This window comes from Corvus brachyrhynchos, unplaced genomic scaffold (assembly GCF_000691975.1).
Source record: "Corvus brachyrhynchos isolate BGI_N302 unplaced genomic scaffold, ASM69197v1 scaffold255, whole genome shotgun sequence".
Lineage (NCBI taxonomy): Eukaryota > Metazoa > Chordata > Aves > Passeriformes > Corvidae > Corvus > Corvus brachyrhynchos.
Window position 1 is genome coordinate 7,881,825 of NW_008238358.1, and position 16,450 is coordinate 7,898,274.

A 16,450-nucleotide genomic window follows, 5' to 3' on the forward strand; every position below is an offset into this window, starting at 1 on the left:
GGCAACATCTTTATTCTTTAAATACTTGAAAATTTTTATTTCACTCGAAGATCATTTGTTTACTGCTTTCAGATTCCCAAACCCTTTACCCTTGTTGGTCTTAGTAGCAAGTCCTGATGCTTTTAAGCTTAGTATTGCAGTTTGGCTGCTTACACATAGGAATGAATAATAATAATAATGGATAATCGAGCTCTTGATAATCAACCTTCTTTTAGTTTCCATTATCCAGAAATTTTCAGGGCAAGATTAAATTGGTATGACGTAATGAGAAGTAAATAAAAGGAGTTTTTCTTGTCTCCTTGAATACATGATGCTGAGTTACCTGACGTGCAGTAAAGGCATCAGTGTTGAAACATTAGTTTTTAAGGTACTTATTTGAGTTTATACATTTATTAAAACACATGCAATATATTCATACTCAGGATTGCCTTGAATGGAACAATTAGGCTAGCAGATAGATGCTTAGATGTGTGTGCCAGTTACTCTGTACTGGTATAGAGCAATTATTTTTATATGGAGGGGATCATCACTATTTTTCACATTTCTCACAAGCCAGGATGTAATTTTGCACAGAGATCCCTCCAGTAGCTGTCATGTCAGTTGTGGGAGAAGTCCTTGCTCTTTGTGGCAAATTCTAGGACTGGCATTGCACTGCTGTTGTCTGAGACTATGATGTTTTTCTTTTGGGGATTTGTGTGTGGGTGTTTCTCTCCAGTGCCAAGGATGCTGCTCACAGTCCTCAGCTGCAATTCATTGCCACAGCTTGTGTGGAAAAACAGGGCCAGAAAGCATGTCCAGACCAGTTCAGAAGTGTCTGGCATAATTAATGGTAGAGGAATGGAGAACACTAGTTTGGATAAAACTTTACTAAAATGTAGCTTTTAAGTGTGCATAGCCATGTTATGAGATGTGATGGTACTGTACTTTGAGAACTTTAAAACTTTGACGCAGAAGCTGATTTTTCTTTTTAATAGTTTCCCTTCCTTTTTGCTCATCCAAGATACATGTCTGAATTACTACTGAGCCTGGTGGTCTCCACAGAACCACTAATCAGAACTCCTTTATTGTAGAGCTTGGTACTTTGGAGGTGAAGAAAAATACATGCTCTATGGAACCTACTGTCTATGTCTAAATTGAATTCTTTTTGTTAATGTCAAGAGTTGTTTCATTATTTCTTGCAGGAGTGAGCTGATATATATGTACAGACTATTTACTACTCCTCTTCTGCTCACTTACTTTTCAGATCTGTCCTTGAAGAAATAAACTAGGTCAGATTTTGGGGGTTGTTAGAGATTGAGATTTTTCCAAATGGAAGTTTTCTCAGTGTCTTACCTTGTTTGTGCTATATTCAATCTCTTGCTGGAATTCAAATGGAAAACTAGAGCAGATGTTGCATCTGCTTATTTAGAAATTATGAATCTTGAAGATTTTGACTTCCCTAAATTTAGCTGTGTCAAAATTAGTCCTGGATGGTGGTATGGGCTCCTAATGGAAATGATTGATGATTTTACCTCATTCCAAGAGATGCATTGCTTTCTCTCCAGAGTCTGCTTCAGTACCAGAGTCTGGCTTTGGCTAAATAAGTAGCTTTTTGGATCCCTGCAGCTAGGGAGACAAAACCTGCTGTTGGAATCACTTTGGTAGCTGTGAGATTGTGGTTATCTCTTGGTAATGCTGAAACAGACTTAAACAGAACTGAAAGTAAAAATGAAGTGTGCCAGTTTTTACCTTACAGCTGTTGCTTTGATTTGTATTTGTGTGTTTGAGTGGAAGATGATCCTGATGACCCTCTTTGGTTTATGCATCATGTTAATAGTGTCAGTATAGTTTGTTGTGAATACCTGCTGACATCAGTCAAGTAAAAGAATGCCCATAGGAGGTACTGATGCTGCTGTTTGGAAAATGTAATTATGCTTTTATTGCTGTGGAGCAAAGTTTTAGTTGTATTTGTAGAGTCATTTGGGGAAGAAAACAATACCTGACTTTTTTTGTGGGGTTTTTTTTGTTTGTCTTACTTGTTTTTTTTAAAGGTTAAATGCATTTGTGTTGAACAAAAAAGGGGGGGAAATTGACAGCTTAAGAGACTTTTTTCCTCTCTCTTTTGGTATTTTTGCCATAGAGAGGCTTAATTTTTTTCATGTGTGGTAAGTGAGTTCGTGTGAATTAATTCTGTAGCTATGATCATTCATTCCCCATTCATACAGTACTAATTCAAAAGTATTAGAGACGTACCGTTTAACTAACGTCTTGTACTGTATTCACTGAGAGGGGTCTTTGTTTTCTGTTCTAATTTATTATTGATCTTTCAGGCCCACAGCAGCAGAACTATTAAAATGCAAATTTTTCCAGAAAGCCAAGGTAAAACGTTTAACCCTATGAGTAAATTTTGCTCTGCCTTAAAATCTATGTGAAATTTCTTCTTTCCTTGTAATGATTTTTAATTTAACAAATGTTGGTTTTGCAGAATAGAGAATACCTGATTGAAAAGCTTCTCACTAGAACACCCAATATAGCACAAAGAGCAAAAAAGGTGAGTGCATTCACATATTATTCTTGACTGGTGTGGAGGAGAAAGCAAGGACTCCTCAATTGCCTTACATTTTTAGTTGGCTGACTAAGCCATTCTTTTAATGTAATATTCAGAGATAGTGAATGTTGAATGAATGTTTTCTGCAGCCTTGCTTTCTCTAGGAAGCCCTGAGGCATTTTGACCTCCTTTCTGGCCTTGTCAAAATGATACATGACGTTTGTCATACTTGATACGATTTTTTTCTTACTTCCTCTTAGAAAGCTGCAGGTGAAGTAGTTGTGGGGAAAAAAGGTGGCCTGCAAACATATAGGTTCATAAACTGCAGAATTCATATCTTCATTGATCACTTAGAGAAAGGGTGAAGATACTATAAATGGTATTTATTGACAACTGCCTGGTTCTTTGGATTGTTTCAAATATTATTCCCAAAAAGTCAGGTCGAAACTTCGCAGGAGTGCTGCTGAATTTTTCAGACCAGTGGAGCCTTAGTCCATGGGTGACAGAATTAAACCCACAGCTGTGGCATATGCTGGTATTTCTGTGGTGCCTTTGTCACTTGTATAAATGAGCTTACCAAGTCATGTGCAGCAGAATACAAAAATATTAACTCCTAACAGGTAAGTATTGTAAAACCTTTAAATATGAAGCAGTTCAGAAGAGCTAAGAAACAGGAATGAATGTAGACTCCTGTTTGTTGTGTGTGAAAAATTATGGAACTCCCTTTTTCTTTTCTGTCGTGATTTCACACACCATGTCTCTTCAGTATGAGGTACCTGCTCGGAGACTCCTGAGCCTCTGCAGGTGACAGAGTAGTATGCTGAATCCAGCCTTCTAAAAGCAGGCTTTCTGGGGGGATATTTTGAGGAGGGTATTTCAGCAAAGGAGGTGTTTGAGCCTTTGTTGGCACATCAGTTAGGCTGCAGCTACCCGGACCATCACTTGTACGATTTTCTGTTGTCTTTGGGAGTATTGGTTTGGCGTAATTCTACAACACTGAAATGTTCTGACAGCTGCTGGCTCATACTTGGAAGAGACAGCAAGATCTGAGTGCTCCAAGTTCCTTCGAATTTTGGAAACTTGTTGATGGTGGGCTCTAAGAGGCTGGAGAAGGAAGGGGTACTGAGAGGGTTTGTGGCAGGGCTCTTGTGCTGAGCAGGTTCGCCCCTGCGAGAGGCGGAGGAGGAGTTCAGGGTTTGGCCGTGTGGTGGCAGCAATGCCCACGTAAAAAATGATCCAGCTGGAGAAAACCATGCTCTGGTTTTCAGTTTACACCTCTGGTGTGCAGGAGTGATTTAGGCATGTGCTGGTACCAGCCAGGCTTCTGCCAGAGTGTGTGGCTCCTGAGGTTTCGTGTCCCAGCTGTATCCTCGGGTCAGCTTTAGATACTGTGTGTTAACTTCTGCATGCACGCAGGTATACTTATTTATTTGGATAACACAGCACTTGGAATTGTGAAGGGAATGTATGATAGCCTCCTGTACACCACCAGAAATAATTTTCTGAATGACTTTTTTGACAGTTCTTTTTAATTTGAAAGAGGTGTGAATTTTAAGAAATCAAAGCTATACAGTGGTGGAGACAAATTAATATGTCTTTAATTACATCATAAATGGAAGAAGTATTTGGTTTTTAGCTACTGAAAATGCTAAATTATTTATATTTTAGAAGAACACAATATTAAAATTCATTGGGGATTTAAAGTTTAATTGACTTGTTAGAACTTTGCATGTAGCTGCTGTTTTAAGACACCATAAAATATAAATGTACTTTAATAATAAAACTCTGGGGTTTTGTTTAAAAAGCTTGTGTAAGTGGAGTTTGGTTGCTTAAACATTAACATGTAAAATGTCTAAGAGGTTGCTCTTGGAAGAAGTAACCCCTGTAATTGAAAAACTAATGTCACTGGGGCAATAGATAGGAAGGAGCTGGTGTCATCACTGCTTAAATTATCTTCTGTAGCACTTGGTGTAAAATGCCTATGACTAATGATCTGTAGCACCACTGCTAGTACAGATGTCAGATCTGCCCTCTGGTAATCTAATTTTTCTTCCATTTACCACTTGTATAATTGCTTTGCCTTGTTGCCCAGAACTCCTGCCTCAGTTTAGTTTTAACTCTAAATTCTTCTCTCTTGACACAGTGTTCCCATGTTTTGCTTCTGCCTTTAAATTTTATAGTTGACTATTTTTTTCTAAATATGAGTTTGGGTCTGTTTGTGAAATCCTAAGAGCAGGTCCACGGGTCTTGTATGTGTGAGGAGAACATTTGGTGCTGTAAAGATGTGGCCTGCTTTAAGCCCCAATTTGATAATTAAGCAATGTCTTCACTGTGTGTTTAAAATACTGTCTGACATTAGAATTGTAAGCTAAGTGTTTGTGCACATGTTCCCCCTGTTCCATTTTTTCATTTGCTTTTGATTCTGCTAAATTTTAAATGATGTCCTTCTTGCTTGCCCTAGCCTAGTAATCAAGGATAATGCTGAACCACTCATCCAGGAGGAGCATGTCCTGCCTCTTCCTGTGCAGGACCTGGTTAGATGTATATTGGTGCTGACCCACAGGAGTGAGTGTTACACCGTGCAACTTCTTACTGGCAATTGTGGATTTCACTAATGGGACTGCTCACCTGTGGGAGCATTGCTGGTGTCAAGAAGAGCTGGGGAGAAGGCTGTGATGAATGGTCCAAGCTCAGTGTGGTTTGGTAAGCAGGGACGTGCTCTGAAGCCACACTTTTGTCATGGATATAAATGTAGGAGCCCTGACAGCCCGTGCCTCTGCCTGGTTAGGTGGTGTGGTGGCAGAGCAGCCTGCCCTGTCCTGCTTGGATGAGAGCCGTGTGCACTGCTGGCATAAAACAGCTCACCAAGAGTTTACATATACTATTTATTAACACGTGCTGAAGCAGTTTTAATTTGAACTGAACACTAAGTTGTTCCATTTGTGATTAGGATTGCTGTATTGGAATAGAGCAATTTGAAATTTGAAACAGCTTTTAGAGTTCTACCGTCAGTTTTCAAATCTTGTCACACTAAAAAATTAATTATAACTGTAAGTACTCTATATGCCTAAAGGCCCTGGGTCAATTTTATGGTTTTATAATCCTATTTTTTTAATTTTTAAAATCTCCTGCATGACTGCCACTTCTACAAAGTCAACAGGGAAAAACATGTATCTGCATTTCATTTTATTGCTGTCTGAAGTGCTGCTAGTAAAGAAAAACACCTAAGCAATAATTGGGCTTAAATTCTATTTTTGGAATGGTGGTATTGCATTGTGCTCTGAATAAAAGCTTTTTTTATAGCTGAGAGTTTTACATTAGAGGGAAAAACCTGTGACAGCATGAAATGATGATTAGTGTGAGTGATACCAGTTTTTATTATACTTCACTAAAAATGCCCTTATGGATGGGTTGGAATTCTAGCTCCTCAGTACAGCTATTTTAAGGTGATGGTCATGTTTCATTATATAAGAAATCATCAGTCCCGTGCATTTAATGAGAAAAATATCATTATATCACAGATTTCCTGGACAGCTATAACAGCATGATTGCATCTCAGCAAGATATACTAGTGCAACATTTCCTTGCTTCAGTAATGGATTTCATCTGGTAGATACATCCTACCAGTGATGTATGTTAGTACCACTGGACTCCAGCTGAGTTGAAAAACAAAGAGCAACATGATCTTGAGCTCAGATTGTTAATATAATTGTATATTAATTTTTCTTTGCAAGTAAAAAAAAGCTTATTTAAATAACGTTAACGTATAACACACGTGCTATACTGGAACCCTTTTTCTGGAAAGCAGCAGCTGAACTATAAATATGTGTTTGGCAAGGCTTTGTGTGAGGGAGGGCCCTCCATTGCAGAGGATTAATTGTTCAGTTTATCCAGAACATTGCTACAAATTTAAAAATATAAATAGTGGAACTGTGTTTATATGGTTGAATATTACTGAAAAAAAAAGGAAAAATTGCCACTCAGACCATGTCTGTTACAGTGGGGATACTGCAACATGTGTATCAGACAACGAGGCCCGTGGAAAAGAAATATCTATGGACCGATCTCTTGATTTCAGAGAGATGTTTATTTCTCCAGCCGCATGGCCGGGGCTCTGCCAAGGAGCTGCTCAATCCCGGGACCCGAGGGTCCTTGCCCACACGGGGGAACACAAAACAACCAATGGGGAATGAGGCTGACCAGGGAGTAGGGAAACCCCATGTCTCCCCCCCAGGGCCCCTCTCCCAGGACCACATGGTGGGGAGGGAGACCCCAACACGTCAGGTGATTTTTTTATTTTCAAGAAGTTGTTGGAAGGGAAATTTAATGAAAGCTTTTTTTCTGAAAATGTAAATTTGACAGAAATTCACATAATCAGAATGCAGTGCCGGCATTAGTGGGTAGTAGAATTGGAAAGTGTTTTAAGGGGCAGAAACATGCAGTTGCACCAGCTTTATTTTAACATTTCAAATAAAGGAAGAAGATAGGTTAGTGTTTTTGCCAGCATGTAGTTGTGCCATTAGATGCAAGGAACTTCATGCAGTATATGGGTTTGTCCATCTTTTCTTTCACAGGGTGCTTTTACTATTGGTGTGGTTGTTTGTGAGGTTGGATTTTGTGCCTTCTCAAATGGATCTAATTGTTACAGAATAGGTGAGCTTTGAAACAGCCCATGGCTTAGTTGAGTGCCTTTGTATTTCAGATATCCATATGCACATCTGAAATAACTTGGATTACTTATTATGGCAGAGTTTAAAAGCTCGGACATGATTCATCTTAGTTGTTAAAACATAGCCCTGTTCTCTATTGGAAGGTGTGTTCCAGTCCATGGGCTGTTATGGTTCCACTTCAGAATTCATTTTTGCAGTGAGTCCCTGTCTCTTGTGCAACTGCACTGATCTGCTCCTTAGCTAATGTTGTGTATATGACCTGTTGGCTTGTTCAAAACCATCTTGAACTTGGACTGATGTGGGGTTGGAGTATAATGAGAACTTCTCTGATTAGACCAGTAGCTTTAAGTATTTAGTATTTATCGAAGCTGTTGAAACTTGCAGAACTGGAGGAGGATTTCTTAAAAGTGCTGTTGAAGGACTCGTGATTAAAGAATTAAGACAGGATAAAGGAAGTCCGGGTGTGTATGATGCTGGTGATAGTCTTTGATCAGGAAGTACACCTCTCAAGTAAGCAGAAGATAATCCTATTTTATTGGCCTGTTTTGTAAGGATTTGGTTTTCTGTCGCTGAAAATATGCAGGAAGGTGCTGGTTTTACCTGTTTACCTTCTGAGAAATTAAACCTCAAACATTTCATTCACATGACATCCAATACCAGAAAGCATTTCTTGGATTTGGATTAGCTCCCTAAGTGAAAGTGTCTTAATGGAATTAGTTGTTATTTAATAACTTTCCCAGTTTATAGGCCAAATCAATACTGTGTCAATGCAGGCAGCAACAGCTGGCTAGCTTGGGTCACCTTAGTGCCATGGGGTTTCCTTTCTGGAAAAGACATCCCTTCTGCCTGTCTTTGTTCATAAAGGTAACAAGGAGTTCTGGGAGCATGTGTGTTACTTGTAATTTTGTATTTTTTTGGGAAGTTTGCTAGGAAAGTCATGCAGGCAGATGAATTACAAAGAGGATTCTCTAAAAGCAAGGTGGCTCAGAAGCAGCATTCCCACCTGTTGCCACTTGCTTAAAGACTGATGGAATAGGTATGTGAGAATTTTTGCTTTTATGTGGAGAAACTAAATATTTAGCCCTCATAGTTAAAAAAAAAAAAAGGGGGGGGGGAATTAAAAACAAAAAGAGCCCAGGGTCAAGCATCTGAAGAAAGTGTAAAGTAACTATGTTTTCCTGGTTAGACCTTGTAAAGGTTTCAGAAATTCAGTACCAAAACAAATTATGTGTCATTTGTTTTGACACTCGTTTTCCCCTGCGCTTGAGCTTGATACTGGTGATATTCTTGTAAGCTCCTGGGGAGAGCTGCAAGGGAGGTAGCAGGACATCCTTGAGGTGGTGTCACCCAGTGATATTATAGGGGAATTAATTTAGTTGAAAAGTGCTCTAGGCTCAAGGAGTTAAAATTATGGCTGGAGCTGAAAAGTTCAAGGTTTTAACCAGAACAAGTAGATTAAGGCCAGCAGAGCAGAAGGAAGGGCTGGAACAGTAATAGTTCGTTTCTGTTTAGCTCTGAAAAACAGCTCCATGAGAAGGTTATTCCAGCAGTCCATCTGCAGCTAAAGTCAGACAGTATGTGAAGAGAAAGTGAGTGTCAGGGATGCACATCCCAGCAGGGCTGTGTGGGATTTACTGGCAGCAGAGGGCAGCCACAGCCAGTGCTCTGCAGCCCGCGGGATCCATCCTGCCTGAGCTGTGTCTGGAGGCACAGGCTCGGAGCGGCTGTGTCTGGAGTCACAGGCTGGAAGTCTGTCTCTAGCTCTGGAGTTTTAAATGCTGTAGGCTGGTTGAATGCATGCTGCTTCTTGATAGCTGGCTAAATAGAAACACTGGGGTTTTAGAAAATTGGATTTTATAAAAATGACAGATCTGTTAATTATTTTCATGTTAATTTATAACTTTTTTTGGAGAACTATACTCAAGTTTTAATTTGATCACTGTAGTATTTCTAAAATTGTCTTGAATAAATTCACGTCTCTTTAAAATCTGTGTGGAATGCAGAATGTGTATTACAGTAATTTCTGTTATGTACATAAGCAAATGGAAACCTTGGAAAAAATAGAAAAGGGTAGAAATTAGAATTTCACCTTGAAATGGTGCGTTCAAGCCTATGAGTTTGAAAGTAAGTGAAAGTCATAATAATTTCTTCTTTGAATTCTACAGTAATAGATTGTTTTCCTAAATACTTTTTAATTTATCTCTAATGCTGACAGTGAAATCTACCTTATAATAAGAGGTTTCTGCTACTGAATAATGAAAGCTCTACATGAGGCTGTATTTGTCTTCTTTTTTTTTCACCTCCGGTTATTTTAAGAAAGTAAGCAGTTTGAATGGTAGAAAAGCATGGTGGAATTGGAAAATGATGATTATGAAGGTGGATCTAGTGATCCCTCTAGTGGCAAGTCTTCTAGTAGTGATTCACCGTCATGATGTGCATTCATCTGAGCAGCCAGAAAAGAAAGCTCTGAAGATCTGGATCTTTCTTCATCATCTTTCAGAGTACTAAGTTACTTCACCAATTTGCTGTATCTTTGATTTGCTTTTTTTTGATTCTTGCCAGTATCCTCTTGGCTTTGACACCTTAATTTGATTGGAAGGGTGGAGGGAAGCAGGCAGGGAAAAGAAAGAGGATAGAAAAGAGCCTTGCTCGGCATGTGTGAATTAGCTGTCGGGTCATGCCTGATAGCCATTTGGGATTCCTTGTGTTTGAGGTGAAGTGATACTTTTGTGGAGCAATGTATCTCCTCTGCAGAATTAATTGAAAACATCCTCCTCAGCACAGGTGCATGTTCATGCCTGAAAGGACTATTGTTAAAATGTGAATGAAAGCATTATTTGCAGCTAATAACATTCAGTAATGAAGTTTATGTAGTGGAACTAATAAGTGGAGAAATAATGTCTGAAAACCAAAAATCATACTGAGTTACTAAATTTGCACATTTCCCATGTGGCAGGAATTTCAGCAAAACTGCAATTTCTCAAAGCAAAATCAGAGTCCAGTTTTGGACTCAGGCTGAAAGCAGAGATAATAAATATGTTGCAGTATTTAAGTAAAACCTCATGTTTAAGGAAAGCAGAATTAGGAGTTCAGGGAATACATGCACTTGTAAACAAGATGTTTTGGTAACAAAATAGTGTCTTACTTTGAGCCACTACATCTTGCTGTCTCTAAGCAGCGTTATCCCAGCAGTAGAAGAATTGGTGAAGAGTGGAAAGGGGGAGGGTGTTGGACAAGGAATCCCCCAGAGTGGGTGAGGACTTGGTACACTGCTACATTCACTGGTACTTTTCTTGTCATTTCCTCTAGAGGTGCAGGAATGTGCTCCCTCATCCCCTCTCTCTTCAGCTGATAATGGCTTTGTTTTCCTCTCACTGATAGCTCCGATTGGGAATGTAGGTAAGATTTCGTGGCAGTCTTCTCAATTGATGGCCTTGCCCTTGGGTGTCACACTTGTCATCACGCAAGCATGATACTGTTTGGCTTATAAAAACAAACCTGTACCATAAATATTTAAAGCAAAGGGTCTTTTTTTTTAAACAGAGTTCTATTTTTGGTTGACTTCTGCTGTGTTATCCCTTAAAAAGGGTGCTCTTCCAGAACCAGTAGAAAGCTGAAGAAGTCCTGTTCAATGCAGAATTATCAGACTCCTGTATTCAGTAATCTTTCATGAAGAAAGATACAATGATCTTACATTTCTTGACTTTAAGATGACAGTGTAATTGATTCCTCTAGGGAGTATTCCAGTAGTTTCTGCGTATGAGTATGAAACACTGCAAGTTCTGTCTAACTTTTTCTCCAAGTAGGAGGAAAAGCGAAGGAAGACTAAGTTTTTTTTCCATGATGATATTTGCAGCATGCAGAATGGTTTAAGAGGAGGGGACACTAACACCAAATTACTGTGATATCTTAACACCTTTTGAGTTCTACGAAGCAGAAATGCCAGAGTGTTTTTTACAAAGGTAGTGGTACATCCCATTAATAATGATAGCCTCCCTAAATTGTGGTGAGAAAAAACAAGGGTTTGAATGCATAAAACACATTCAGGTTTGCAGAAGTTTTGTGGCTTCCATCAGAATAAAAATAAGACTTCACAATATAATGAATTCAGAGGAGTTTAAGAACAGTCAGCAGTGAAGGGGTTAGGATAGTCACCTGACCTGTGAGACTGGGTTGAATGTGGACCTTCTCCTGAGGTAGTGCTTCAACTCTTCAACAAAGGATGATGTGAACATGTGGGAATTCATGAGCGGTCTTGGACCTCAGGGGTTTTTTTTGTTTTTTTTTGCAAAAATGTGATAACATTGCAGGTGTTCTTATACAAAAAGAACAGTGTTCTTTTGCTTACATATGTATTGTATAAAGTGACTTCATGCCTTTAACCTCAGGTGGTAAGCTGTGATTAAAGATGTAACTGTTTTAAGCAAAAAGCTTGTGCCATGATTGGATACACAATGATAGGCAGATTTTTTTTGTTGCATTGGAATAAAAATAAATGCATAGGGGTGGAGATTGAAATTTGCTTTTTTGTCTTAGGAAACATTCAGGAAAAGTTTGCAAGATGGTGAAAGGTAAAAATTATAAAATCTGTTTGCTCTATAGGCTTAAGCTGTGTATGGAAGGAACTGGTCTAGGGATTTTTTTGAGAGAATAATATACAGAGCAAAGTGTGGTGCTAAAACCAAAATTGTTCAGTAATGTCCTATTCCTCATCATTGTTCTTTCTGTAAAATCACTAGCATGGAACTGGCATGGGAACTGGTTTTATAAATACTTCTCATGAAGTTGTATGAGAAGTGAAGCTTCTGTAACCTGTGATTAAGAAAAAAAAAAAAAAGGGGGAGCACTGGCTATGCAAAAACCCTCACCTTATCAATTACCAAGTAAATATTCATACTTTGAAAAGTATATTTGTTCTGTAAGATCTTCTGGGATTCTGTAACAGTGGGAGTCCAGTCTCCTATAAGAACCAGCGTGAGGTGAAGGTATACAGCATCAGTTGTGACTGGTCTTTCTTTTTTTCTGCTTGAAAGTCAAATTTAAGCTTTTATGAGGACAGACTCAGAAAATTAAAAAGATGAGGTTTTTAAATAACCACCTTGTCATTACTGCTCTCAAGGGCATGTGGGATTGGTTGTATCTTGACTACTGTACTGGCATATGTAGCTGAAGGGCATCCGTGGTAAAATAAAAGACAACTCTATCTCCAGATAAAGCTAAGCTGCAGTATTTCTGGAAGAATATGTGTTTAAAAAATAAAAAAGTACAGATTGCCCTCTGTAGAGATACACAAATGCAAAAAACAAACAACAGCACTGATTATTCTCTAGTTAGAAACTAATAGGAAGCAGTGTCAGGGTTCCACAAAGACTTTTGCAGATGCTCTTCAAGTGTGTGGAATCTACACATTTGCTGCTCTCCAGGAGTTTAGGAACAAATTACATTTGGGCTCTATGTTACCTGTATATGGAGGGTGGCAAGGCATCTTCCACGATACTCAATACTAATGTTTATTAGTGCCATCAGTTTTGCTTACACAAATGCATCTTACTTCCTATGCTTTCAGGTCACCATTCTCTTTCTGTGGAATAAAGTTTAAAAATGCTGGTTTAAATTTATCCAGGACTCCATCGCAAATATTCAGTTTCCAGAGGTTCAATAAGAATACCATAAATAATTTAGATAGTGGGAAAATCAATGTTACTAGTTCAGTCATCTTCCTGCAGAATGAGAAAAAATACAGTGGATGTATAATATTGCTCTTACTGACAGAATGGATTTGTAATGTAGTCTAAGATCATGTGCTGTACCATGTATGAAATGCAGTAATGCTTTATGTGTACGCACTGGTATCCCACAGTGTATCCTTTAATTTATTTATTAAATTTAGACACTGAAATAAAATAATAAAACTGTAAGTGGGCCCAGTTCTTTGCTGTTTTGAGCAGTTGTGAATAAGGAAGTAGAAAATTCTTAATGTTCAGAAAGTGTTCATTCCCTTCGCTGTCACATAACAAAAATAAATTTGTAAAGAGAGTGCAGCAGCTAAAGAATCAGTAATGAATAATAGATTCTTCTTATCCCAGTCTCTAACATCTACATACAGCGAGCATTCAGTGCCTAGAAGACAACAATTTATGTTTTGCTTCCCTGTGTTGTAGCCTTCTTTTCATCAAGCCTTGGGAAGTGTGGGCAGCTTCTGCATTCTGCTAATGGAGTTCTCTCAGTGTTAGGGTGATTAGGGCTGACCTTCATTGGGTGGGATTTACAGCTGCTGAGTTCATCTGTAAACACACATTCTCCTGGAAAGCTAGTGCATGGTAGTATTGGCAGGGAATGTTAAATTGTCTGTATCCTGCTTTAAAAGAGTGGGGACAAATAGTTCTGTCAGCAGTTTAATTTATACTTAAATATTTGTGACTGTGTTGTGTTCTGCAGTAAGCTTTAACCAGGAACAACATATACAACAATACTGCTACTTCCATTATAATGACGCACTGATTTGTCCAAGCACTCTCTGTTTTAACTGATGTTCATAATATATTTCTTCTGCATCTGGGGTAATGTTGCAGTGGCTTATTAAGCTTTTCCTCCTAGAAACTGCTACATTACAATGCTCTGAGCTGCTTTTGTGTTGGCTGTAGCTTAACTGCCAGTCATTCAAGTTAATTTTTTATTCTCTGGTGTCTTTTGACTTACGTGAAATCTGTTTTCTAATATGTGTTAATTTGTCTTGTAAAACTGAACTTTCATTGTTTTTTTTTATTAGCTAAAGTTATGATTCAGTTTAGTTCCTATTTTGGAAGGATCATTTAAAATTTTAATCAGTAAAACCCAAATTAGAATTGAGCATGTTTTAATTTGTTTTCCTTTCCCTCTGAAATACTTCCTGAGAGATACACGATTTTTAGCATAAGGAATTACTGATGTTGTGTGTTTTGACTGAAACTGATGGGGAAATTGCATTTGTATGGCTACTGCATGCAATGTAAAATTTAAACTAACTTGCTTCTTATTTTTGTAGATACACAAGAAGTTTGTTTTGGTTCCATGCTCTGTCTGGATTTGCTTTTTGCCCTTATATAAATAGCTTCATTTGTTTGTGGCTTTATTTCTCTCTGTAAAATGGAAGATCTGTAGCGCAGGGTATCAGTAAAAATATATAGAATATTCTCAATTGACTTAATGCTGTAATTATTGGAGTGAAACGCAAGCATGCTGCCTGTGGTATCAGTCTGCTAGCAGTATCTCAAATGATAGCCAGAACAGAAATTTAATATGTTATATAAATTATATATATTTCCATCCAATATCTGATACTAGAGTTAGATGTTTACGATGACCAAAGAGACAATTTATTTGCAGGCGTGGTGTGCCACTTGTGCTCTTTCCTTCACCTAGGGAGGGTACATGCCCTCCATATCTAACTGATTCTATGTGGCTTTAACCAGAACTGAGTAAGCAAAGCCAGGCTTGTTAGTCAAAAAATTGTGCAAATTAGTTCACCAAGTGATGCAAGTGTTAAACACGCACACCAATTAAAAAAACCTTTGTAGACAGCAACTTCACATTTTTGAGAGTTGAATAGGTTGGGTACTTTGCTCTAGCTGAAATTACAATTTCTTTCCTGTGAATGTGTGCTGGTGGAAATCAGTCTGATTGAAACAGACTACCAGTAAAATTGTTTTTCTGCTTTCAGAAACCTCTCAAGAAAATACTTTGATTTAACATGGTATTTTGCTTTGTACTACATTTCTTGTCCTTGAGCCATTTGTTTATTGTTTATTTAAAGGCGGTCTATTTAAAAACTTGAAATGCACTCCATCTTCATCAGTAAAGTTTTCTCCTAGAACTCTCTGCAAATGATACAAGTATCATTAAGCCCCATTAAAATCATTCTGTGTAGAATAAGTCTTCAAAACAACTGAAAATGGAAGCAGAAAGATACATTGATTAGTGCACGATGCAGTGTTTGAATGTGTCTGTAAACCAATATATCCTATTGTGCTGGAACAGCATGTGTTTAGTTGTGGATGATGTCCTCTCCTAGGTTTGTGTAGAGCCATTTGGGAGATGTCTGTGCTGTTAAACAAAAGCCTGCCTCAGTCCTTGAAGGATAATAAATTACATCCACAAGCAGCAGGCACATTGCCTGCTAGATTACCTCGTGTCTGTACTGATCCCTGATGATGTAGACAGTAAGAGCCCACTGATTGTGCCTGGGCTGATTGCAGCTGAGTAAAGAATTGCTGTGCTACTGCTTCCTTTGATGTCTGCCTGGTCCTTCCTCCCAAACACACACAAGCTTCTTCTACAAAGCTTGGAGGCAGCTAGGCTAAAATTGGTGCAATAGGAGCTTGGTATGGGAAATGGGGAAAATAGTGCAGAATTTGTCCATCAAGAGATGGAGTAGGGTATTCTCCCAGTGTCCTGCATAGGTTTCCCCTCTTCTCAGTTACAAATGAGAACAAAATATGGAGAAACTGAGTAGGGCACTCTAATTTGGTTGTACAGGGAAGAAATGTAAGGGAGAAATATCATAAAGGCTGAAGGAAATACAGAAGTGCGGTGAGGCTCTGGAAACTTCACCCTTTCCTCTGGTTTAGTCTTACATGTGCAGAAGGGAAGGGAGAGGAGCAGGTGGGTGTTTGGGAAGTGAAGGAAAGAAGAGTGGAAAAGAGTCCAGACAGACATCAAGATACCTTTTTGTGTATGGACAAGGTTTTGAAAGAAGGCTCCTATCACTGATGCTCTTGTGGTGTCAGGCCAGCCAGCTCCAAAGTGTGCTTGGCCCAAAGCCAGTACAGAAATAGCTAAGTACCCAGCTCTCTATGAAAATCTGCTTTGGAAAAATTGTATTAATGCCTGAATTACAGTTTCTTTGGAAGTTCATGGTCTCAGACTTGAAGTGTTCTATATTATTTTCATGCCATGCATCTTGCTGATATGGTACCTGAAGGGATTTAGAAGCAGCTGGAATTTGTCACATGCTGCATCTCTCTGCGCGTTATGGTATGCAGCAAACCAGAGGGGTTTAGAGCAGTGCTAATACCAGTTTAGTCTTTCTTTTAAGTTTCATTATGTTGAAAAACACCGTAATTTTTATAGTCACAAATTTGATTTTTATATTTAGGTTTTTCCCCTCTTTTGGGTTTTCCATCACTGCCACCAACCAACAGTATGTAGAAGCAAGCTGATCAGTGTTCATACTATGCAGGACATCAAAACACCACACATGGGAATCTGCAAAACC

General features: G+C 38.6%; 1 protein-coding gene across 3 annotated transcripts in view; it reads left to right on the plus strand.

Moving 5' to 3' along the window:
• STK39 (serine/threonine kinase 39) overlaps positions 1–16,450 on the plus strand; it is a 73,029-nt gene that overhangs the window by 16,545 nt on the left and 40,034 nt on the right. For all 3 annotated transcript variants that reach the window (XM_017735768.1, XM_017735769.1, XM_017735770.1), the window contains exons 9-10: positions 2,310–2,358; positions 2,465–2,530. In XM_017735768.1, coding sequence (XP_017591257.1) covers positions 2,310–2,358; positions 2,465–2,530 — 115 coding nt within the window. The remainder of the gene's footprint in view (positions 1–2,309; positions 2,359–2,464; positions 2,531–16,450) is intronic.